The sequence below is a fragment of the Aegilops tauschii genome, chromosome 3, assembly GCF_002575655.3.
Source record: "Aegilops tauschii subsp. strangulata cultivar AL8/78 chromosome 3, Aet v6.0, whole genome shotgun sequence".
In the NCBI taxonomy this organism is placed as follows: Eukaryota; Viridiplantae; Streptophyta; class Magnoliopsida; order Poales; family Poaceae; genus Aegilops; species Aegilops tauschii.
The window spans coordinates 11,396,851-11,421,814 of record NC_053037.3 but is presented as its reverse complement, the minus strand read 5'-3'; the positions used below and the strand labels follow the sequence as shown (position 1 = coordinate 11,421,814).

At 47.6% G+C, this 24,964-nt stretch overlaps 4 protein-coding genes and 1 pseudogene across 4 annotated transcripts; 2 read left to right on the top strand and 3 right to left on the bottom strand.

The window, feature by feature from the left end:
• Window positions 1-1,642: 1,642 nt before the first annotated feature.
• On the bottom strand, window positions 1,643-2,802 carry LOC109763607 (uncharacterized). Its single transcript, XM_020322453.1, has 4 exons — window positions 2,662-2,802; window positions 2,066-2,521; window positions 1,763-1,918; window positions 1,643-1,663 (listed from the first exon to the last, which is right to left on the bottom strand). The coding sequence occupies exons 1-4, from the start codon at window positions 2,800-2,802 to the stop codon at window positions 1,643-1,645; spliced, it is 774 nt and encodes a 257-aa protein (XP_020178042.1).
• Window positions 2,803-9,477: 6,675 nt separating this feature from the next.
• Window positions 9,478-10,752, top strand: LOC109763605 (uncharacterized). Its single transcript, XM_040402058.1, has 4 exons — window positions 9,478-9,655; window positions 9,716-10,137; window positions 10,211-10,336; window positions 10,507-10,752. The coding sequence occupies exons 1-4, from the start codon at window positions 9,478-9,480 to the stop codon at window positions 10,750-10,752; spliced, it is 972 nt and encodes a 323-aa protein (XP_040257992.1).
• Window positions 10,753-11,836: 1,084 nt separating this feature from the next.
• On the bottom strand, window positions 11,837-12,773 carry LOC109763604 (expansin-A24-like; annotated as a pseudogene).
• A 2,165-nt stretch (window positions 12,774-14,938) lies between these two features.
• On the bottom strand, window positions 14,939-16,209 carry LOC109763608 (expansin-A24). Its single transcript, XM_020322454.4, has 3 exons — window positions 15,974-16,209; window positions 15,546-15,870; window positions 14,939-15,450 (listed from the first exon to the last, which is right to left on the bottom strand). Exons 1-3 carry the CDS (start codon window positions 16,131-16,133, stop codon window positions 15,141-15,143), a joined length of 795 nt encoding a protein of 264 aa, XP_020178043.3. The 5' UTR covers window positions 16,134-16,209; the 3' UTR covers window positions 14,939-15,140.
• A 3,397-nt stretch (window positions 16,210-19,606) lies between these two features.
• Window positions 19,607-20,265, top strand: LOC141042602 (uncharacterized). Its single transcript, XM_073511446.1, has 2 exons — window positions 19,607-20,212; window positions 20,245-20,265. Exons 1-2 carry the CDS (start codon window positions 19,607-19,609, stop codon window positions 20,263-20,265), a joined length of 627 nt encoding a protein of 208 aa, XP_073367547.1.
• The last annotated feature ends 4,699 nt before the right edge of the window (window positions 20,266-24,964 follow it).

Sequence of the window (24,964 nt, the reverse complement as noted above, 5' to 3'; positions counted from 1 at the left end):
CCCGCGGTACTCAGAGAGAGCTGCTAGTAGGAACTTAAAAACGCCCCTGAGGTTATGCCAATATTTCGTTTGTACCGCAAACCCAGCACAAACACCTTCATCTGTTCGTGTTCCCCTGTTAATTTTATTGGCCTCTTCGCCTGTTCGTCTCCACGACAGGTTTATTTCATAATTAAATAACCGTAGCTCCGAAATAAATAAATTATGCATGTTTAACAAAAATAAAATTGTGTTTTAGGTAGAACAGTGACAAATTTGAAAAATTGTACATGGAGATTTTCCGGAATTGTTATGTGTTGTTTCCGGCCTCATTTAAACTTGCCTAGATAGGTAGGTAACATGTGCTTCACCTCTTGCCATGAATAACAACATTCAGTATTAATGACTAGCATAAATGGGGGTAAACTAAATAATTGAACATGGAGTTTCGTCAAAATGTGCAACTCGTTGCATATTGAGCTTCACTTAATGTGTAGTGTTTGGTTGTTGCATCTTGTCATGTCATGCTCATTAAATCGTACATGCATCATACTTTATTGTGCATCATGCCATGGTTATGTTATGTTTTTTTACCATATTGCTTGCTTCTTCCAGTTGTGCTTCTTCTCAATAGTTCCAGGTAACGTCGCAAGTGTGAGGATTCGTTCGACCACGCTTGTTCGACTACTTCACGGATTGAATCTTCTTTCAAGCGGGATTCCAGACAAGATGATCATTACCTTGGATATCACTATTATCTTTGCTTGCTAGTTGTTTCATTGCTATCGCTTGGTCTCGCTGCCTACCACTTGTTTGTCGGCCTCCCAATTCAATACTCCCCCCGTTCCACACTGTTGTGCACATATATTTTTTGAAAAGTCAAACTTTATTAACTTTGACCAAGTTTATAGGGAGAAACATATACATATAGAATAACAAAAACATGTCCTTAGGTACATCACAAGACATACTTTCATATTGTATATATTTGATATTGGGGATATAAGTAGTTTTCTCCATGAACTTGGTTAAAATTTGTATAGTTTGACTTTTCAGAAAATCTATATGCACTACAGTATGGAACGGAGGGAGTATATGGTATGTTGTAACGATATCCACCTTGCGAAACATCTTTGATATGTGCTTCTATCATTGGCAGGACTTCCAAGTTCCTTGAGAATAGGACCGCATATTGGACGTTACACGTAAGGACCAGCGCCCCAGTGCAATAGTCGTCGACATTGAACCCTTAAATTTATTGGAGGCCTGGACACCAAATCCTAACATCGTGCATGCACGGCGAGTAACCCTAACATTTCCACCCCAAGGAAATGGTAAGGAATCTTTGCTGGAGCTCCATCGACTCCATACAAATTGACGAATTGAGGAGGTTCATAGCTAGAAAGACAAGCTCAAAGATGAAGTGTCGTCCTCTAACTTAATGTCGCCCCGCGAGAAAAAAAATCGTAACCTAAACTGAAAACCCGAAACAGTAACCTAACATATTACTTGGCGCCGAGACATCAGGATCCCACTCCCAGCCACCGGCCGGCTGGAACTTCGTAAATTTTGAACCAATTAACAAAATTAACCAACCCAAGAAGCAAATTTGAACTTTGTCCAACATCCAGGATGCCAAAATAGATCTCGATTTTTTCATTCACTACAGTGATAGTATGATGGCCTGAAAGCAAAGGGATCAAGAGTTAGTCATCGATCCTGACATAGGTGCCAAGAGCATCGAGGAGGCCCCTGGAATGCCCATGGAAGCCGACAATTCTACCGCGAGCTGCTCAAACGGCGTGCCTTCCTCCGCCCCGTATGGCCCAAAAGTGCGCCTGTTGCCGACGAACGTGAGAGATCTCACAACGAACCAGCCTTCGAAGTGGCCTACATACCCTCTCACGCTGGTGAGGTACTCATCAGGCTCCAGACAGATCTGAACATGCCAAAAGAAAGATCGATGAATTATCCTCGTTGCAAGTCGGTTACAAAGTACTCTTTCCGTAAACTAATATAAGTCGTCTTATAGAAAAAACAGAATAAAGGAAATAGAATGTGCCAAGTGTATTAGCTCGGAGCACACTCCTCCAAGCGTTCCCCACAGACCGGTGTTCCTAATCAGGTGCTCGTCCTCCTGGACCAACACCGCTATGGCGTAGATCGCAGCACCGTGGCGGAGGATCACATTAGTGATACGGTCGACGAAGCGCGGGTTCATGTCTCTGGCGTCGCCACCTGCGCCACCGCAAGGGCCCATCTTCACAACCCGTCCGGGAAGGCCGCCGAAGCCATACATGTTGGGGCACGTCTTCTCGTGCTCCGCCTTCTCATGGTAGAGGATCTTGGCAGTACACCCGTAGACGGTGTAGAGGCAAGCAACATGGACGGATCGAACGATATGCTCGACGGCATGGCAGCGGCTGTAGCTTGTGGGAATGAAGCACCGTGTGTAGCCCGTGTTGATGAAGCAGGAAACGCACTTGTCCTTGTCCGGGAGGTCGCCGTGGCAGGTCGAACAAATCAGATGTCCAGCAGCGCACTATATACACCACACGTCCACACCGCACAGAAGAGATTCAAAAAAAAAAAATGGATGCATGAAACTAAGCTGAAGTGCATGCTCTCGTAAGTTAAAAGTTGAATCCACTTGTATACGCGTAGCATGTATGGACGTAGTACCTGGAAAACTGGAGGTAGGAAGGGGCGTAGGCATCGAGGGAAGCCAAGAACCTTCCGATCCACATCGACCGAAATCAACTCGGTGGAGGCCGACGTGCTCCCGCCGTGCCGCCGCTCGGCTTTGGTGACGGTCTTCTTCATCTGGCGCCCCTCGATCTTCAAGGTCCCGATCTGGACTGGAGTAGTAGAAGGAGTTCGAGTACTACGTCCCCAGGCGACGCCGAGGAAGCACCCGACGGCGCCGCCAGTTAACCTTCCTTGTCGGCCGTCCTCCTCATCCCCGCCGGCCGCCGCCAATACTCCTCCTCCACTCCTCCGCCAGGTAACCTTCCTTGTCGGCCCTCCTCCTCATCCCCGCCGGTCGCCGCCATTACTCCTCCTCAACCCTTATTGCAGAAGTGGAAGCCACTCATCATGGCCTGCGTCATCAATGTTGTCGACCTGATAATCGCCAAGGTTTGTGCTACCGCCATTTCATTGTTGTCGTCTGGAGTGATGCCACATCTCACCATGTCGTAGCTTCGTTTATGTTTGCATTGTGTTTTGCTCTTGTTTGCTCTAGTAGAGCTGGCATGTGCGACTCTCTAAGGCGATGTCATTTTATCGTCGTTTGATGTTGTTGCAATGGTTCTGTACTAAAGTTTTGCAGCTTGCCCTTCTGGCTTTATCTATACCTACTAATAAAAGAGAGGAGCGTTTCTTCCTTCCAAATTTTGGTACGTTCCTTCACCTGTCAACCAAGATTTTCGTCTGTCGCGTTTGTTCATGTACGTGGAGGGACTCCTCCTATCAGTTTAAAAATTAATTACTTTGGTGAGGGGAGTCGAATCCACATCCTCCACAAGCCGGGCCGCTAGCCATGCCACCAGGCCGAGCCGTGTCTTGTCTTCATGAACGGAAGGTGCCACCCTCTCTAAGTTACTTTGTATGCAAGAGACAATCCAGGTCATATACTAATTACATTTGATGGTGTCACAACAAAGAAGCAAGCATCAACCCCTTTTTATTTAACACTTCCAATTTTTTCCGCAGAGCCAATCCGGTTCGAGCAGGCTAATTACAATTAATGATTTCATGCTGACATCAGAAAAGGCACCAAGCATCAGCTTTTTCTAATATTTGCTACGTGCATATGGGTCTATTTAGCGTATAATTTGGTATTCCTCTCACAGATTAGAGCATGTAGTGGAAGGAGATCAAAGAAAAATATAGTTGTGCAATAAAATATAATAGATGAAGAGTTATGAAAAATGGAACATCTTAAGAAAAAAACACATATATAGTTTTGTTGTTGGTGCCGAAACACATACAGAGGTGTTAGATACACTATAAGTGTAAACTACACACAATGTAATATTAGTGGGAAAAATGCAAGAACAAATGCGGAAATCTAAATATGAAAATATATAATGAGCTCTAAACAAAAAGTAATCAAAACGGATCCATTAGTTCTAATTATAATGGTTGAGATTACAACATGAAAAAGCTATGTGTAGTTAATTTAATTGCATACAAATGAGTCCACCGTAAGTCGTTAAAAAAGGCTCTTGTACGTATGTGGAAGCGTAGAGCCATTAAGTTGCAATGCAAACATGTCCACCATTAGTCACGACAATAGGATTCCGCTAAAGATAAAAATCTTTCTTTGGCAAATGTTTCGAAATAGACTACCGACGGCCGACAACATTGCTAAGCGTAACGGCCCTTCTGATGGATCTTGTGTGGTGTGCGAATCGTTAGAGGACGCGAATCACGCATTGTTTTAGTGCGCGCTTGCGCGTTTTGCTTGGAGTGCGGTGCGGGAGGTGTTCCAACAAAATTGAAATCCACGATCAGGGGCTGAGTTGTTGTCGGTGCTTCAATCACAGAAGGGGGGCAAGGCCAGGGTCTTGTGGCAATGCGTGGGAGCATTGCTATGGTCCCTCTGGACAGTGCGAAACAAAATGACTATGGAGCACAAGTTCCCGGCTAACCCGACTAATGTTATTTTCAAATGTCATCTTTTTCTACAGATGTGGACACCGTTGGGGAAACAATGCGATGCTGAGCTTATGAGGAGCACGATGGAGAAGATTGCCAGCAGTATCCCGAGACTTCGTCAAGCGACTTAAGCTTCTTTGGGCGATCTTTATTTTGGTTCCAAGTGGGTCTGTTAGGTGTGCGGTTGGGGCCTGTCCTCTGAACTTCGGTGTGTACTATGCGTGGCCGGTGTGGCCTGTTGAGACTTTTGGTCATTTGGTGTGTTTTCGTTGTTTAAACCTGGTGATGCTGCCTTCGTGGCTTTATTAATTTAAAGCCGGACGTGTCTAGCGTCTTCGTTCCAAAAAAAAAAATTAGTCACGACAAGACCGTGATAATATTAGTGAACAAAAATGCAAGAACAAACATGAATCTAAATATGAAAAATATATAATTATCTCCAAACAATATTAGTGAACAACTATGCAAGAATATGGAATTTTTTGTTCTCCCACTGCAACGCACGGACATGTTTGCTAGTTTATTATTATGCTAGCACTCTGCCTTTTCCTTCAAAAAAGTTTATAATATGTATACACAAGAAAGATGGAGAAGATCTAGCTTTTGTTGTTTCCGTCTTCTACCAGACGAGGAGGCCGGTGATCGGCTGCTGTGATTAATATGTACGTCTCCCTCCTTCTCCACAAAAATCAGATTTATTGTGACGTTTGACATCTGTCCGTATGCAACTTTTTTGATGCACTACACGGAACACGGTCCTGTAATGCAGCATGGCCGTGTCAGTCTGAAAACAAAGTACGTAGCTTTTTTTTAGCGTTGTCTGAAAATAAAGGAGTAGGAGGATTGTACGAGCTGGCGTACGGGGAAGAAAGATTGCCGGGATGGGCCTCTTCGCCCGTGGCCTTGAGGCCTGCACCCGTGAGGCGAAATTCATCGATCCCAGAAAATCTCCACCGGGTTAGCTTCCCTATCGACTCGACCGAGATAATTAGTTTGGTTAGGGTTTGCTGTTGTGCTTCCGCCCTCTCCCTCTCGGGCCACCAGCGCACCATCCCTCCTGGCGTCCAAGGTTCAATCAAACTGCAGCCTCTGATCTCTCCGCCGCCGTCGTCTCCATCAACCAACGACAGCTATAGTCACGTGCGTCTCCGTCATGAATCAGAAGCACGCCGGATCTCTCGTGACGCCGTCGGGTGGCGAAGCATCCCATAGTTTCATCGTCGCGCGGACCTAGTTCTACATTGGCATCGGTCACCAGCCCACCGACCATTCACCAAGCAACCGTTCTGGCTCCTATTAGCAGCGATGTCATCTTCGACATTCTCTCAAGGTTGCCGATCAAGTCTGTTTTACGGTTTCGTTGTGTGTCGAGAGGGTGGGACGCTCTCATCTCCGGCCCGGATTTCTTCGCCCTGCACAAGTATCGCTCCCAGCCCCTACTCATCACCGGACACGATGGGGATCTTCAGCTGCTTGACATGGATGGAAACATTGTAAGGGCAGTCAAGATGGACGGCCTCTTCTTTATTATCAATTACTTGTTTCCCGGTTATGCCCAAGTGATTGACGTCGCAAGCGGGGAGGTGATCTTAACCTGCTCGAGACCGGCCATGAGAGGGAATATTGTCATCGGCTTCGGAGCTGCCACCACGTCCGGTGTGCACAAGGTGGTTTGCATCACAACTGAGACTTGTGAAATCCTGGCTTTGGAAGATGGTCCGGGGTGGCGTAAGGCACAGTCACCCCTAATTAGTGCCGTCATGTATGATATCCCCGTTGAGATTGATGGTGTACTTTATGTACTGGCATCAACAAAACAAAAATATCAAAACCCAGACACGGGTATTTTGCTTTGACCTTGAGAGTGAGGAATGGAACAAGGTCATCAATAGGCCCCCAAAAGTGAGATCACGGTATTGGCGCGACCATATAGGAGAGCTTACTGGCACGTTATGCCTGGTTCAGTTGGAGTTGTCGAGTGTTGCTCACAGAAATGCCAACGTTTGGCTTCTGACCGATTCGGTCAAGAGTATCTGGGTCAAAGTGTATACTATCCCAGTGAATCCACAATCCAAGTACAAAGTACATTCCGGTGCCATTGAGAGTGGTGCATGGTGGAAAGTTGCTGTTCTACTGCTTATGTAATTGCCAATCAAATCCGATACTGCAAGTCTATGATCCCATTGACGGAACATCCAGGAACCCATTTAAGACACTAGACCAGCTGGATGGTAGGTTTCATCTTTGTAACTTGGATTTGGAGCGTTTCATCTCTTCCAACAAATAATGCACTGCATTCTTTTTATATTTTGTCAAATATTTTTGTAAAGACATGATCAAACATAACCATGTTGGGTACATAGAAGCACACGAGCAACTACCTTTGTTAATGCATGTCACTTCATAAATGGTCTAACAATAAACTCGTGTTCTCTTTTGGGCGTTTTGAGAGTATTCAAAAGTTTTAGAGTGCAAAGGATCTATCGCTTTTTGTATAGTGGTTCATGGCACTGCTGATCTTGAGGTCGCTTCTATATGTATATACAGTTCCACATATGACCATTACTTCCAGGCACATATATAATGTACTGTTATTAGCAGCTATGGAACCTCTTGCACTGTATGGCCAAGTTGATGATTCCTGCAGTTCTTGATAGATACTCACTTCATCCCATAATATCAGACGTTTTTTAACACTATACTAGTGTCAAAAAATTTCCGACATTATGGGATGGAGGGAGTAATGGCTAACATTCCAGAAACACGCCTGTGACCAGCCATACTAGAAAGAACTAGTATCATACTGTTGACGTATAATGTGTTGCCTAGTATCTTCCATCAGATCGGTCTTTTGGTTGCATTGGCTAGAGCATGCACTTCTACATGGTATCGGAGTATAATGTGCTGTCTAGTCTCTTTCATTAGATAGGTCTTTTGGTTGCATTGACTAGAGCATGCACTTCTACACATACTAGAAGCCTTGGGACTGCATAAAGCCTCGCTTAATTAGCTGATTCTTCGTCCACTAAAAAAAAAAGATTAGCTTATTCTGCAACTACATACGGTGCAGATCACCAACAATGGCAAAAATCTTCAGGAAACCACGTTTAGCCGTGATTTGTGGCCCGGCGTTGGAGATGCTAAAGATCGTAAGAGAGAAAATAATCCGCTTCTAGCCTTCCACAGGGAACTGGTTTTAATTATTTTTTACAGATCAGCGGCTAGGAATTCTAAGTACTAATACATGTCTGGGATGTGTGAAAGACACAAAGCAGTAGAATTAAAAGATTAAATAGTTCCCTAAAAAAAGATGAAATAGTTCAGTAAATGGACTTGATTTTCTCTGTTTTTCAATCAAGTTCAACAGCAAAGTTCCTTGAAAAAAGGTTCACCAGCAAAGGCAATAATAAACATGGAGGCCTTGGCCGCATGGATGTTGGCGTCGGCTCCTCGCGACGCCCCTTCTTCTTCTATCTCGAGCTGCCTCGCACAGCTCTCTCTTCTCTCTTCTATGGTTTCTCACAAGAACACATGCAAAGGGGACAAACACACACCCACACACACACACCTCACCTGGAGACTACTAGCTTTGCTTAGAGCATCTCCAACAAAGGCACTAAATAAGCCGCACGCCTGAAAAAACAGCCTTTTAGCGCGTGCGACTGAATCCGCAGCTCCAGCAGACGCGCAAAAATCACGCGCACGCTAAAAACCACTCCGCGTGCCGAACAGAACTGCATCGCGCGCTGCTTTTTTTCAGGCGTCCGCTATCGCGCGCGAGCGAGCAACCTGGAGACTACTAGCTTTACTATTTCTAGATTTGAGCATTGTAATAGAGAAGCAAATAAAGTTGCTCAAGAACTTGCTAGATTGGCAAAATTTCCTTTGATTTCTGATTGGTTCAAGGAGCCATTAAATGAAATTGTACCGATCCTCGTAAAACGATGCAATGGTCATATCGAACGAATATAATTCAGAATAAAAAAAACTGTTCCAATTGAAATTTTATCCAATGGCTGAGCTCATCGCTGTTAAGATTTGGCGGCTTACAACCGGGGGTGGCATGATCCGACGCCCTGTATCGGGTGGGACTTTCAATCGGATGGCCGAGTGCCTAATCGCTGTGAGAGCCTAATTCTCTCTCGGTGTTTACTTCTAGGACTCCCACTACTAGTCTTAGGATGATGCATGTGTCCTCCTATGGCAACACCGCCTCCTAGATGGCAGTAGTGTGATTGTGGGTGAAGAAGATTTCCAGTGTGCCACAAAACCCTAAAAAAATGTGGTGTGACACAAGTTGCATACACGTGCACGATGGGGCGTGCAACTTGGTAAACAAGGAAAAAAAATCACGGATGATTTGTAGACCAGGTTAAGGAAAAGTGTGTAATTTTGGTCCGTCAACTTATCAGACCGTCGAAACCGCGAATTTTTTTTTATCAGACCGTCTAAGTTCACCCATCATCTTATTTACGTGTAATTTTCTCCATCAAGTGCAAAAAAGGGGTAAATTTAGTCCCTGGGATGTTAAGGGTTGGTTAAAAAAAATATGATGATTATTTGCTGTGATTATCTACACACCTCCGACGTCCCTTTATTTATTTCTGCAATCGAGGAGGAAAACAAATTACAGCGGACTCTTTGGTCGAAGTGCTGCTACCAATGCCATGCAGCACTAACGTCGCACGTGGAAGACGAAAGAAGCAAGGACCTCTCCATCTTCGACCCACATCACCATAAATACATATTCGATCGGCCTCCCCCTAACGTTCATCCCATAACTCTCTCACACGCAAGCACGGTGCCACTCCACTGCAAGATCGAACAGGCATATCGATGGAAAAGAACGCCACATCCGAGAAGATGATCATCAAAGCAGAGAGGCCAGGCGCCGCGGCCGCGGTGATCACTGTGGACGTCGATCCGGTGGCTCTGAATTGCCCCAAATGTCTTCGTCCCCTCGAACCTCCTGTGTTCCAGGTATATATGTACCTCTGCTTGCAGCAAATTGTCGGTGCCTATCATCGTAGCTAGAAGATCTCTCTAACTTGCACAATTGTCCACGTCCGCACAGTGCGCGGCACGGCGGCAGGCCACGTCGTTTGCTCGATCTGCCACGGCGACCTCCCGGACAAGGACAAGCGCGTGTCGTGCTTTGTCAACTCGGGCTTCAGCCGCTGCTTCATCCCGACGAGCTACGGCCGCTGCTTGGCCCTAGAGCGCATCCTGCAATCCATCCGTGTCTCCTGCACACACGGCTGCGTCGCCGCCAAGATGCTCTACCACGAGAAGGCGGAGCACCAGAAGACGTGCGCCGTATCATCAACCGCCGTGGAGCAGCAGGCTGTGCTCCTGCAGCAAGGTCCCCCGGGTGCCTGCAGCTACGAGCTTGTTTTGCCCAAGGTTCTGCCGACCTCCCGGGCTAGCGTCACCGTCACCATCGCCGGTGATGACGTCGGGAGGAAGAAGATCCCCGGTAGTGGCAAGGGATCAATGGTAAGACGGGCGCCAAAAACGTGTGGAATTTGATGTGGGTGATTGTTATAAGCGTACGTCCGCATGCATGCAGGGATCGTTGGTGAGGACGGGTCCTTGCGGCGGCATCGGTGGCAACGTCAGGGAGACAAGCATGTCGGACGTCAACCGAATCGTCCAGGTCATCGTCCGCCACTGGAACGCCGTGGACGCCATTTCCGTCATGTACTAGCGGAAGGGCAAGGAGGCATGGGCCGACAGGTGGGGTGGCGAAGGCGGCAAGCCCTCCACGGTAGGTATCCCGTCCCGTTGATTTCCACGATCTCGAGAGTCGAGACTAGTGTTGGTCTCTCTGTTACTTGAACCCGCTTTTTTGTTTTGAACGTGCAGTTAAGTCTGCAGCAGGACGAGTACCTGACAAGCGTCCATGGCCACTACGGCCAATTCAAGGACTTTGTAGTCATAAGATCGCTGACGTTTGTCAGCAACCTTCGCAGCTACGGGCCGTACGGGAAGGAGGACGGCGTGCCATTCGCGCTCCACGCCGGCCCCGGTGGCAAGATTATCGGCTTCCATGCGCGATCGGGCCAATTCCTCGACGCGATTGGCACCTATGTGAAGATGGACAATTATTGAACACACGCACGCTTGCCAGCTCTATGTTTTGCGTTAATGAGATGTGTTGCTAAGCATACTTTATTTAATGAGTTAGCACCTAAAGTCTTTCATGCATTGGTCAAGTAGTTTCATTTAAGTGGTTTGCCTAGGTTCTTGCGCTTGGCATTGGTTCTTTCTGGGGTCACCAAAGTGCCCTCTCCCCTCCTTAAATGTTGTGCCATGTCATTTTTTCGCTTATGTGGCATGCTTAGCACCTGTCCACTGTGGAGCACTGGGAAGGGCCTGAAAGCAAACTTATTTGCATATCGAGGAGGGACTCCATGATAATAAAACCATTGCTTTGACCAAGGTTTCTTAATTCTCTGAATATGACTGTTCCGATTAATTTGAGATTCTCCTGGAACGGTTCGATCATTTTGAGATTCTCTCAATACTTTGGTTTGTGCTTTATCTACAAAGCAGAGTGTGAGCTTATTTCAAGACTTGCATGCAGTTCGCTTCATCAGTCAGTTATAAGAACTGATTTTTTTTGCATATGAATAAGAACTGATACTTGCAAAGTTCTTCTCTTCGAAGAGCCGCCAAACTAAAATTAAAGGTAAATAGGATAAAAAATGACCTGGCCGGAGGAATTGTAAATCTCTATGTACTTTGCATATTCAAATGTTACTTCTTTTAAACTATCAAAGACAAGTGACCACTTTCTTTCTCCCGACCACTTCTGTTCAAATCCCTTCCTCTTGAAATAGTTGTAGTAAAACTGTACATGTTCAAAAGGAATACATAATTTCAGTTTTCTACATGGATATTTTTCTATGCTTGTATGGTAACGCATTACCATAAATTGCAACAGACTGACATAATCTATTTAGAGACTGCATTATATAGGTGAATTTGTTGAATACTCAATCGATGGAATGAACTGGATCTTTTATACACCATATGAATTGCACGGTGCATATGAACAAACTGAATTGTAAAATTAGATCAGTGCTACAAGCAGCACACACACATTAAGCACCATAACTTGCACTTTATGCAACTAATTATTACAAATCAATCACTTGTCATGGTAAATTAATTGGTCGGCAGACATTGCTTGCTAGAAATGCAATTTGCTAACAAGTGATTGCCCAAAGGTCCACCCCTTTGGCACAATGTCGTTCCACACAAGCGTGTGTCCATCAGTGTTGGTTAGTCTCAAGGAGAGCATCTTTCCACTAAGATTCGCCAACGAGTGCGAGTTAGCACCCCAATTTCGTGCCATAGGAATCCAGTCTTCAGAATCATTGCTCTTTGACATCCATGGACTTGATCGAGCCTGCTGCAGCAACATTGCTCACAAGCACAAGATTGAAGTAATCATGACCATTGATTTTATACCTCACGCCGCCCCGCTTCACGCACGGAACCCTGCATGTTTATGGCAGTGGCATAGCAAGAGTTAATTTTATGTGGCTCCCGTGACACTGGACTAGTTTATGAACTTATAAGAGGCGCATATATACCTCTGGTACATTACGGGGATGATGCCACCTTTAACACCGATTTTCTCCGAGGCCGGCTGGGCCATGTCGAAGTGCGGCCTTGGCGTGTTGCACCAGCCTGCATTATCATTGGGGAGGGCGTCGTTCGGTGGGCAGATGTTAGTGGCCGTCACGGTCACCGTCATGCTGGGCTTACAAAACAACGGGTCCGCGCGCTTGCAATCACATTCGATCTTGTAGCACTCCCCGCACGCGGCGCAGTCGTTGAATAGCACGGTGCTCAAAGCCGCTGTGCGTGTCATGTATCCTTGAGAGAAGAGGTTGCCATACGCGCACTCGCTGCCTGCAATATATAATATACATCGCAAGGTTTAATAGACAGAAGAACAAGACGAAGCGGGCATGCACACACAAGATATATGTAGTTGTGTGACTGTTGAATGATTACCCATTGTGTCGGAGGCGTCAGTGCCGCCGTAGAGAACGTCGCATGCGCCTTCTGCCAGACAAATATGGTTGTGGGGACGGCATATTTGTGGTGTCCACAGCCATGGCTTGAGGGCCAATCCAGAGATATACTGTCTGTATGTACGCGCAGACACGTTCCTTGAATCATACTACGAGTGATCATGTACTTCACCTGGTCCTGAACGTCGGCGGCGCACATCGATCGGTGGCATCTGATGACCAGGTCGTGAAGAAACCTTGACTTATCAGTAAGGTACATGATACATCCATGCATAGAATCTTTGAATCCGTCCATTTTAATTTATGGTTGTCAAGAAATATTCGGTTTGATGGATTGTTATGGATGCTAAACCAGGTAATGTTCAAGAATTTTTAAGATATCTGTACATTTGAAAAATGTGCAAGGATTTAAAGAGATGCTCTGAAGATAAAAAAATGTGCATGTATTACAAAAATTTTGTTCGATTTTTTCTTAAAAAAACTCAGATTTTAAGAAATGTTAATGAATTTTAAAAAACACATAAATATTTAAAAAATAAAAAGGAATTAATAAACTACGTGCATAAATGTTTAAAAAGTATAACAAGGAATTTCAAAGAACCAATGGAAGGCACCGCTCGCTTGATTGCATGCTACTTAGTGTTAAGAATATGGTTTTGCTAAAGCACATCGGCATGTGCCCTAAGTATTGCACCTCTAAGTCATATATCGTTGATTTTACTTGGAGATTCGTGCATGTATTTTTTCTTTCCTTTTTTTCTTTTCATATTTGATTGAGTCATTTAGATGTGCAATAACTAGGGCACATCTAGATATGCCCTAGACAGACCCGAATACGTACAAATTAATGTTGGCAAATGGGTCATGTTTAGAGTCAGCTTTGTGCATGAAAAAACAGGAAGAGAGAAGTAATCATGATTCAGATAAATTAGCCAAGTATGCTCTAGAACTTAGTGTTGGCAGCCATGTTCGGCTTGATTGATATGTAAGCTGTCCTATGAACATGGCAGTTAATGTATAAAACTCACAAGAGTTTTCCCTCACAAAAAAGTAGACTCCTGTGTTGGACATCCTTCATTCGGTAGCTATATATCCTTATGGAGAGAGGGGGACAATGAAGATCAATGGGAGGGAAATTAGTGGGAAAGGGAACACGCCAGTCCCTGACAAAATAACCTGTAAGTCTAGTATAACAGCTATGTTGTCCTCAACTCTTGGAACATTTTTCGCCCGTCATCCATATTCAGGAGAGAACTGTACTGAGAATGGCTCATTAACCACGTTTGACGCGTCTAGTGCCACTGGTCCTCATGTAGGTTGAGGTCGAGCCATTGACATCCAACGCTGAATTCCCAAGTACACCTTTTGATCGTGTGGGTGGCAAGGGGTGTAGCGGCGCGTGGTTCGGGCTAGCGCTCTGCTTTGGTAGTGTCGTCGTTCGGAACTGGATCTGGAGCTTGTGCCTGTCGCGGTGGTCCTTTGTGACGCGTGGTGTCACTAGTAAGCTGTCGGGTGAAAGTTCATTGCTTTGGCGCCGACGGTCGTGATGCCCGCGGGTGCCACTCTCCTCTTGAGGACGATGTTGTGGTTCTGCTCTCCCTGTCACGATTGCGGGTGAAGACCCTCGTCCGTCTCATACTCAGCAGCTCGTGGAGCTTCGGTCTCCTAGGGTGTTGTGGTGTTGTATGCTGGCCTACCTGTGTTATTTTTTAGCAATGTTGTCACGTGCCTTTATGTTGTCTAGTTATCTCAGGATCTGCTTTGTAAGGGGCCACCCCACTACCTTGTGTTGTTTGGCCGTGTACTTTGGTTTTGTTTTTTCTGTAAAGCGGGGCGTGAGCCTCTTTCGAGAGTAGTAGGCAATTAGCTCGATCGGTCTATCATAAAAACTGATTATTTTTTTCTGCATATGATACTGATAGAGTTCTTCTGTTGGAAAGGGAGGGTTGAATTAGAATTATAATCAAATAGGTTCAAAGCAGGAGATGACAGGAGGACTTTTACATCAATACTTTGCATATTTAACTTTTACTTCTCTTAAACTGTCCAAGATAAGCGACCACTTTCTCTCTCCTCATGACTTCTGTTCGAATCTATTCCCCTTGAAATAGTTATATAGTGCATCAAAGATATATATATATATATATATATATATATATATATATATATATATATATATATATATATATATATGAACAGAATGAAAGAATCTATTTACATAATGCATCATATAAGTGAATTTAAAGAATACGCAATTGATCTAATGAACTAGAACTTGTATATATACACCATAGGAATTGCACCGTGAGTATGAACAAATTGAATGGTAAAATTAGATCAGTGCTACAGCCAGCACAAACATTAAGCGCCATAACTTGCATTTTATGCAACGTAATTATCACAAATCCATCACTTGCCCTGGTAAATTAATTGGTCGACAGACATTGCTCGCTAGAATTGCAATTTGCTAACAAATGATTGCCCAAAGGTCCATCCCTTTGGCACAACGTCATTGAACACAAGCGTATGTCCATCTGTGTTGGTTAGTCTAAAGGAGAGCATCTTTCCGGTGAGGTTCGCGAGCGAGTGCCAGTTAGCACCCCAATTGCGTGCCATTGGCATCCAGTCTTCAGAGTCAGAGCACTTGACATCCATGGATTTGATCGAGCCTGCTGCAGCAACATTGCTCACAAGCACAAGATTGAAGTAATCGTGACCATTGATTCTGAACCTCACACCACCCCGCTTCACGCACGGAACTCTGCATGTGTATGGCAGTGGTATAGAAAAAGTTAATGTCATGTGCCTCCGGTGACTCTAGACTAATTATTAAACTAATAAGAAGCGCATATATACCTTTGGTACATGACGGGGATGATGCCACCTTTATAAACACCAATCTTCTCCCAGGCCGGCTGGGCCATGTCGAAGTGCGGCCTTGGTGTGTTGCACCAGCCGCCGTTGTCATTGGGGAGGGCGTCGTTGGGCGGGCAAAAGTTTGTGGCCGTGACGGTGACAGTCACACCGGGCTTGCAAAACAACGGGTCCGCGCGCTTGCGGTCGCATGCTATCTTGTAGCACTGCCCGCACGCGGCACCGTCATTGAACAACACGGTGCTCAGAGCCGCCGTACGCGTCCCGTAACCTTCAGCGAAGAGGTTGCCGTACCCGCATGCGCCACCTGCAATATATAATACACATTGCAACTATTAATAGACAGAAGAAAAAGATGAAGCAGCCATACACGCACTAGATAGATATAGTGGCGTGACTTGACTGATTACCCATTGTGTCAGAGGCATCAGCACCACCATAGAACGTTGCATGCGCCTTCTGCCAGACGAACGGTTGCGGGGATGGCGCAGTTGCGGTGTCCGCAGCCGCAGACAGCAGCAAACTGCCGACCGCCAGCAGCACCACTGCAACAACTCGAGCTGGAGCCATATCTATGGCTGTGTGCCCTGGAAACTTCACAACGATATATGTAGCTGATCCCAAAACTGGAGCGCGCAAGCTGATGAGTACGGTCTATATTGATTTGTCGCTGATGGTTGTGTGGTGATGTGGTGCTCATCATCTCACGATCGTTTGTTTATATAGTCTTCACATGCGGTTGATTCTTTGGTACGTTGCAAGGCCACCCTGATTAATTGGTGAATGAAGCAGCTAGCGTGCAAATGTGCCTGGCCGTGCAGCCCTGCCATGGCTTGAGGGCCAATCCACAGATATATGTACGTATGCGCAGACACATTCCTTGAATCATACTACGAGTGATCGTGTGCTGCACCTGGTCCTTAACGTCGGCGCGGCGGCGGTATCTGATGATTAGGTCGTGAAGAAACCTTGAGTTTTCAGTAAGGTACATCCATATGCATAGATCCTTTGAATCCGTCCATTTTTAATGTATGGTCGACAAGAAATTGAATATTCATCGGTTTGTTCATGTGGATCATAATGGATGCCAAACCAGGCAACGTTCAAAAATTTGTAAAATATCCGTAAAATCAGAAAATGTGCACAGATTTAAAGAGATGTTCTCAATATTTAAAATGTACATGTGTTACAACAAATGTTGTCGGATTTTATTTTTAAATCTTGGATATTAAAAAATGCCCATAATTTAAAAAAAAATCTTAAATATTTAAAATGTAAAAAGGAACTAAAAAACTATGTGCACAATATTTTGAAAAGTACAAAGGAATTTGAAAAACCCGATGGAAGGCACCGCTCGCTTGATTGTATGCTACTTAATGATAAGAATAATCTTAATTAGTGTTTGCAAATTATTCCGCTTTAGAGTCAGCTTTGTGCATTAAAGAACAGGAGGCACCCATGCGATTTCAGTATTATATTGGAGATCACAGAGCAAGCTAAAGTGCAATTTACCTTTGTGCATGAAGAGAGGAGAAGTAATCATGATTCTGTTAGATTAGCTTTTTTTTGAGCGAGTTAGATTAGCTAAATATGCTCTAGAACTTAGTGTTGGCCGCCTTGTTGGGCTTGGTATTGCACATGTTATTGTAAGCTATCCTATGAACACCCCAGTTAATGTATAAAATTCAGTAGAGTTTTCCCTCACAAGAAAGTAGACTTGTTAGACATGCTTCCTTCGGTAACTATTCTTAGGGAGAGAGTGGCATAGTTAAAATACGGGGGTGGGAGATTAGTGGGGAAGAGGACATGTCAATCTCTTGCAAAACAACCCTTACAAAACAACCCGTAAGAGCATGTCTAACTGATCCCCTATAATTTAGAGGAGGAAACTGATCCCCTATAAGAGCATGTTGAACCGAAGTCCTAGACTGAACTCCTTCAATAATTGGACACAAATTCGGTGCAAATTAGATTCAAACAACTACATCGAACTCGATTCGAACTAGATTCAACCAGTTGCATAAACAATTTTACATAACTTAAAAGAAATTTAAGTTAGTTTGAATAAAAACTAAAAAACTACTCATTAGCGCTCTCATTCATCAACCTCTCCCAGTTCGATTAGGTCATGGCATTCTCGGGCGCTCCGCCGGCACCACCCTGATCCCTCCGCCGGCACCGCCCTGACCCACTACGTTGCCACCAACACCGCCATCACCATCTACATCGCCGTCGCTAGAGAAAAGTTCTATGACCGGCGCTGCCCAGGACTTGTATAGCTCATATAACTAGCGCTCTTGCCTGATGCGCTACTAGTATATGTGGCGGACCTCCGCCATGGACGCCTTGCCGACTTGCTCGGCCTCGAGGTGCTAGCAGGCCTCCTGGTCATCCCACCTCTTCCGTGCGGTGGCCACCCGAGGGTCGGCAGGCTTCAACTATAGTTGGCCATTGGGGCAGTTGCGTTGGGTGTTGGCACCGTGGAGGCGCATCAATCTTATGTCGTGTTCCCGTGCTACCTGCACCGCCGATTGGAAAGATTCAATCCAAATCTTCTCGTCTGTTTCGTGGTCAGTGATCTCGGCTACCCACGTCCCCAGGCCCGCTGCCGCACGCCGAGGTATTTCCTCTATGGCTTCGGTGGCGGCAGTGGGACGTTCGGGAAGCGGGAAGCGGCGCCACGGGATGAGGACGCTCTGTCGCAACCACGGGCTCAGGGGGGCTGATGGCGGCGTGGATCCACGCTTCTGGTCAGAGGCGGAGAGTGGCGGCGGCAGGATCCGGCCATTTTGGTGGCTGGACGGTGATATAATGGATGGGGGGGTGTGTGAGGGTGCAGGGGGTTGGACGGTGGCGGAGGAGAGGTGGGGTGTGGGGGATTGTAACTCTAAGGGTGGGCGCCCGGGTATATTTAAGATTCGCGGTCACGCGTAGTGTTACAAGGGTTCAGTTAGGTGCACGTTACAAGACAAAACATGAATTTATCCTCGTCAAACTGATTATATGGAATCGATTAGAGATCCTCTAAGTCTAGTATAACGTCTAGGTTGTTCTCACCTCTTGAAAGATTTTCCGCCCATCTTCCAGATTAAGGAGAGGACTTGCTGAGAGCTACTCACGAACCACATTTGATGTGTCTAGTGCCACTGATCCTCGTGTAGGTTGAGGTCGAGGTCCAGCGTTGAATTCCCGGGAAGGATCCACACACGCACAAACAACTAATGATCTCAAATGTCTCCTATCAACGTCTCTGCATATAGAGGCTCTTGTTTTTTTACATGATGTTTGTTATTCTTGACGAGTCGGTCGGAAGCTTGATCGGTTTGGTAATAAAGGAAAATCCGGTAATAAGGGCTGGGCCCATCATATTAGTATAGTACTCTTTGAAGACGGTCTTCAGAGGCAAGTAGTAGACGTTCAGTGGGCCGGCCGACCCAGACTCGATGGCTGAGGCCCGGATAGGAGTGGGAGGATGTGTTCTTCTATGTTTAACGGTGAACCATATAAACGTACCAACACAGTGACAATTTTTTTCTACTTAATGCATCATATAATTCATATTTTAATAATACTCAAAAGGTTGAATGAATTTGATCTTACATACACCATACGAATTACACAATGAGTATCAAGAAATTCTCACATTAAATAGGACCGGTGTTGAACATATGGTTTTGCATGTATATTGTATATCCTGGCCCACCTCCTAGTCCTTGTATAGTAGAGGTCGAGGCCCACGTTGTACACCCATATATACGTGCTTTTTGCACCGATCAATACATCGAGTTGCATTGCCAAAAGTTATCTCTCAACATGGTATCATACCTTCGATGCTAACCCTAACATGCCGCCGCCGGCCCTAGCCGCCGCTGCCACCGGGTCTCCCACACCACCGCTCCGCCGCCCCGCGTCCCAGCCGCCGCCTCCCACCTCTACCCTCGCTTCCGCCTCCCCCACTAACCCTAGCCGCCGCCGTTGTAGTCTCCACCACAGCAGCCGCGCCCCTTCCCCTAGCCGTCGCACCTCCCCTCCTCCCAGCCGCCATGGACTCCCCCGGTTCCTCCGTTTCCACCCGCACCACCCGCACCAACCCGTTCGCCGGTCCCGACCACGTCCTCATCCGCGATCTCAACATCCTCGGTCGGGTTCCCGTCATCCTTGATCACCACACCTCCACCTACTATGCCTGGAAGACGTACTTCTCCCTTGTGTTCCGTGAGTACAATCTCCGGGATCACAGCGCTGGCTCCGTGGACTCCCGCTTCATGGTGAACGATGACGAGTGGATGACCATCAACGCCACTCTCATCCGCTGGTTCTACACCACCATCTCGAAGGACCTCTTCCACACGGTGGTCTCCGCAGAGGATGATGCTCACGCCGTCTGGACTAAGATCAATGGCCTCTTCACCGATAACAAGCATCAGCGCAAGGATTTCTTGCACGGCGAGTTTTTTGCGTGTCAGCAGCACGACTCGTCCATTGACGACTATTGCATGCACCTCAAGAAGCTTTCCGATGAGCTCCGTGACCTCGGTGAGAAGGCCTCCAACGAGCTTCTTCTCAGTACGCTCACCGCCGGCCTGAACGATGCCTTCGGGAACGGCGCCTCCAACCTCGCCCTCATCACCGATCCGACTTTTCTCAAGGTCATGGCGTACGTGAAGCTGGAGGAATGCAGGATGAAGATGGCGCGCACTAGGTCCACCCATACCGCCCTCACCGCCGGTACCACCCGCGTTGGTGCCCCGCCCGCTGTCCCGGCTCCTCAGCCGCGGCCTGTCCCGGGCCCCTACTAGGCACCGCCCCTGCCGGGGTTTCCCTACCCGCAGCAGCCAGCTCCCCAGCGGCCCCGCTGATCGCCGCCGCCGCGGCCGTCGTGGCCGCAAGCAGCAGGCGCCCGCAGGCACCCAGGGCAGGGTGCCCCGCCAGCTGCACCAGCCGGCGCCCTGGCAGGCCGGCCAGAACCCTTGGACGGGGGTCGTCCACATGTACTCCATGCCCGTTCCGCGTGCCCCCGTCCCCGGCTTCTTCGGCGCCCGTCCGGCCGCTCATCAGGCGTTGCATGCGACTCCTCGGCCGTACGCACCCACACTGCCCTACGGCTACTCTGTGCCCTACAGGGTGCCCCTCTGGCCAGCGGGTTTCCCCCGCTCCTTGCGGCGCCGCCACCACAGCCGCAGCCTTCGGCTCCGGCGATTCCCCCGACGCCCTGGGATCCCGCACTACTAGCGGCCCTGCACTCCACTCCCACGCCGCAGCAGTACACCGGTGGTGGCGACCGGTGAGAGAGTCCTGGATTAGGGGGTCCTCGGGTGGCTGATCTATTTCATATGGGCCGGACTGATGGGCCATGAAAGTACAAGCAGAAGACCTTCCCCCCGTGTCCGGGTAGGACTCCCATATGCGTGGATGGCAAGATTAGTGTCCGGATATGTTATTCCCTTCCTCTACAAACCGACTCTGTACAACCCTAGGCCCCTCCGGTGGTGTATATAAACCGAAGGGTTTAGTCCGTAGAGGCTATCAGAATTCTCGTAGGCTAGAGAGCTAGGGTTTAGCCATTACGATCTCGAGGTAGATCAACTCTTGTAACCCTATATTCATGGAATATAATCGAGTAGGACGTAGGGTTTTACCTCCTTTAAGAGGGCCCGAACCTGGGTAAACATTGTGTCCCCATCATCCCTTGTTACCGTTGATTCTCAGACGCACAGTTCGGCACCCCCTAGCCGAGATCTGCCGATTTCGACACCAACATTGGTGCTTTCATTGAGAGTTCCACTGTGTCGACGACAGAAGGATCTATGGCTCGACTTGTCATCGGCGATAATGCTGTTTCCGTGGAGACTTTTCTCCCTGGTCAACTCTTTGTGTTTGGCGGCTTTGCTCTACGTGCCAATTCAACTGGCCACCTTGAGAAGATCGACAGCTACGCCCCTGGTCATTAGATCAGGTTTGGAAGCTTGAACTACATCGCTGATATCTGGGGAGACTTGATCTTCGAAGGGTTTTCGGCCTCGGCCGCCGCTCCTCATCTACATGTGGAGGAAGCCCGTCGGATCCACCATCAGATTCCGCTCAAGGATCGACCCTCGCACCTGCCCTGGCCTTAGACCCAGAGCGGACCAAATTTGTCCGAAGACGGGAGGATAAACCCCGCCGGACTCTATCCCATTACGGAGCTTCCTGCCGGAGACCCAGAGGTGACCATGTCGTCAGCAAGCCCGGAGTCAAACAGGACTCTCCCTGTCATCGGGGAGCCGGACTCATCTCTGGATGTCAACTCCGAACTCTTATGGTCTGCATCGACTGAGCTCGGTCAAGCGGTGATTACCGGATCCGGCTCCGCAGGTCCTCAGTCACCTATCCAGCTTTTGGTCCTAAACGAGGCGCTGGTCCTAATGCGATCTCTCGCCATCGCGAAAGTATTACCCACGAACTACGCCCAGCATGAACTAGGGGCTGAGAGCAGGGAATTTTGCATCCCACCCACCACCCACTTAATAGCCACTGTCGAGGACTTAACCGACATGCTAGACTACGCCTCCGAAGACATCAACGGTGTGGACGACGATGCCGGAGCCGAACCAGGCCAAAACCCACCTATCACTAGGCGTTGGACGGCCACTTCTACGTACGACGTATACATGGTGGATATACCCGAGAAGAAGGACGATGATGGCACTCAAGATCCGATTGAGGACAAGCCCGTCGAGGCGCCACCAAAGCACCGACGTCAGCAGCGCCGCTCACGATCACGTCGGGAAAAGGAAAGCAATGCCGGCACCGGAGATAATGATACCCCAGACAATGCTGAAGACTCCGACCACCCCGTCGAGCCTGCATTCGAGCAGGATGAGAGGGAAGAGGGACAAGTCAACCCCGACGAACTCGTCGATAATGAGGATTTGGAGGATAGTAATTATCTACCGGCCTCCGAGGAGGATGTTAGCCTCGGTAACGAAGATTTCATCGTGCCAGAGGAACCTCTCTAACAAGAACGCTTCAAGCGACAGCTCATCGCCACCGCGAGGAGCCTAAAAAAGAAACAAAAACAGCTTCAGGCCGAATAGGATACACTCAACGACAGATGGACCAAGGTCCTGGCTGCCGGAGAATACAGCCTTGAGCGCCCAACAAAGAGCTACCCAAATCGCAGGCTGTTACCACAATTCGACGACGAGGCCCTTGAGCCAGCACTGTCAAGATACAATCACGCTGATCAACCAGACCAACCACCAGATGGATGGGACAAAGCGGCTACCTATGCCGAACACCATCCCGCGCCACCTCGCCGTAGAGGCAAAAAGAGGTAGCGGCTCTGGGCTACACCTACGACTTACGTCGGGACCTGGACAATAGAGCCAGCCAGACCAGATCAATCTACGGATCAAGGGAACGTGCCCCAACACGAGACGACGACCATAAAGCCTGGCACGATAACCAAGTTCGGCCTGAGAACCGAACACAGATGTCATCCGAACTCCGTCGTGATGTTTCCCGATATAGAGGCGCCGCACACCCCATGTGCTTTACCGATGAGGTAATGCAGCACCAGTTTCCGGAAGGGTTTAAACCCATAAAGATCGAGGCATACGATGGAACGATAGATCCCGCTGTATGGATTGAAGATTTTCTTCTCCACATTCACATGGCTCACGGTGATGATCTCCACGCCATCAAATACCTCCCCCTAAAATTAAAATGACCAGCACGGCACTGGTTGAATAGCCTCCCAGAGAACTCCATTGGCAGTTGGGAGGACTTGGAGGATGCTTTTCGAGACAACTTCCAAGGCACTTATGTCCGGCCACCGGACGCTGATGACCTTAGTCACATAGTCCAGCAACCCAGAGTCTCAGCTCGCAAACTCTGGACTCGGTTCTTAATCAAAAAGAACCAAATCTTCGACTGCCCGGACGCCGAAGCCTTAGCGGCCTTTAAGCACAGCGTCCGTGACGAATGGCTCGCCCGACACCTCGGTCGGGAAAAGCCAAAAACCATGGCAGCCCTTACTGCACTAATGACGTGCTTCTGCGCGGGCGAAGACTACTGGTTGGCTCGTAGAAGCAATAGTACCAGCGACCCTGGCACCTCTGAGGCCAGGGATGGCAATGGAAGGCCACGATGCAGCAAAAATAAGCGTCGGAACAACAATGAAGAAATTGAGGATACGATGGTCAACGCCGGATTCAGCGGCTCAAAACCCGGTCAGCGGAAGAAGCCGTTCAAAGGAAATAGAGACGGTCCATCTAATTTGGACAAAATATTGGATAGGCCCTACTAGATTCATGGCACCCCTGACAAGCCTGCCAACCACACCAACAGAAATTGCTAGGTTTTTAAACAGGCCAGTAAGTTAAATACCAAACATAAGGGGAAGGGACCTCCAAGCGAGGACAACGATGAACCCCGCCCTCCGAACACCGGGGGACAAAAGAAATTTCCCCCCGAGGTGAAAACAGTGAACATGATATATGTCACACATATCCCAAAAAGGGAGTGCAAGCGCGCACTAAGGGACATCTACGCCGTAGAGCCTGTTGCCCCAAAGTTTAACCCATGGTCGGCTTGTCCGATCACTTTCGGTCGCAGGGACCACCCAACCAGTATCCGTCACGGCGGTTCGGCGGCCTTGGTACTCGATCCCATCATCGATGGATACCGTCTTACTAGAGTCCTTATGGACGGTGGCAGCAGTCTCAACTTGATTTACCAAGGCACTGTCCACAAAATGGGCATTGACCCGTCAAGAATCAAGCCTAGTAACACTACCTTTAAAGGAGTGATACCTGATGTAGAGGCCAATTCCTCGACGCGATTGGCACCTATGTGAAGATGGACAATTATTGAACACACGCACGCTTGCCAGCTCTATGTTTTGCGTTAATGAGATGAGCATGCTGATTCTGAATTCTGTAGTGCTTTTGTTTTGTTGATGGACAAACAGACTGAGTCCCTCGTTCTTATAGACAACTCTTTGCGACACAATCTCCCCATGGAGGTGTGAGACCTCTTCCAATGCAAAGGTGCTTGGATGAGGTGCTATGTGCATTAAATACCTTAGCAACTCAACTCCCCAATGCATAGGTGATTAACTAGTTGTTGCTAAGCATACTTTATTTAATGAGTTAGCACCTAAAGTCTTTCATGCATTGGTCAAGTTGTTTCATATAAGTGGTTTGCCTAGGTTCTTGCGCTTGGCATTGGTTCTTTCTGGGGTCACCAAAGTGCCCTCTCCCCTCCTTAAATGTTGTGCCATGTTATTTTTTCGCTTATGTGGCATGCTTAGCACCTGTCCACTGTGGAGCACTGGGAAGGGCCTGAAAGCAAACTTATTTGCATATCGAGGAGGGACTCCATGATAATAAAACCATTGCTTTGACCAAGGTTTCTTA

Coding starts and splice junctions, on each gene's coding strand:
- LOC109763607 (XM_020322453.1), bottom strand. CDS start 2,802: ATGAAGAAGACCGTCACCAAAGCCGAGCGGCGGCACGGCGGGAGCACG. Junction 2,522..2,661: donor TCCTACCTCCAGTTTTCCAG/GTACTACGTCCA, acceptor TGGTGTATATAG/TGCGCTGCTGGACATCTGAT. Junction 1,664..1,762: donor CGCCGTTTGAGCAGCTCGCG/GTAGAATTGTCG, acceptor CTTTGCTTTCAG/GCCATCATACTATCACTGTA.
- LOC109763605 (XM_040402058.1), top strand. CDS start 9,478: ATGGAAAAGAACGCCACATCCGAGAAGATGATCATCAAAGCAGAGAGG. Junction 10,138..10,210: donor GTAGTGGCAAGGGATCAATG/GTAAGACGGGCG, acceptor GCATGCATGCAG/GGATCGTTGGTGAGGACGGG. Junction 10,337..10,506: donor ACGCCGTGGACGCCATTTCC/GTCATGTACTAG, acceptor TTGAACGTGCAG/TTAAGTCTGCAGCAGGACGA.
- LOC109763608 (XM_020322454.4), bottom strand. CDS start 16,133: ATGGCTCCAGCTCGAGTTGTTGCAGTGGTGCTGCTGGCGGTCGGCAGT. Junction 15,871..15,973: donor TGATGCCTCTGACACAATGG/GTAATCAGTCAA, acceptor TATATATTGCAG/GTGGCGCATGCGGGTACGGC. Junction 15,451..15,545: donor ATCCCCGTCATGTACCAAAG/GTATATATGCGC, acceptor ATACACATGCAG/AGTTCCGTGCGTGAAGCGGG.
- LOC141042602 (XM_073511446.1), top strand. CDS start 19,607: ATGGACTCCCCCGGTTCCTCCGTTTCCACCCGCACCACCCGCACCAAC. Junction 20,213..20,244: donor CCGATCCGACTTTTCTCAAG/GTCATGGCGTAC, acceptor GGAGGAATGCAG/GATGAAGATGGCGCGCACTA.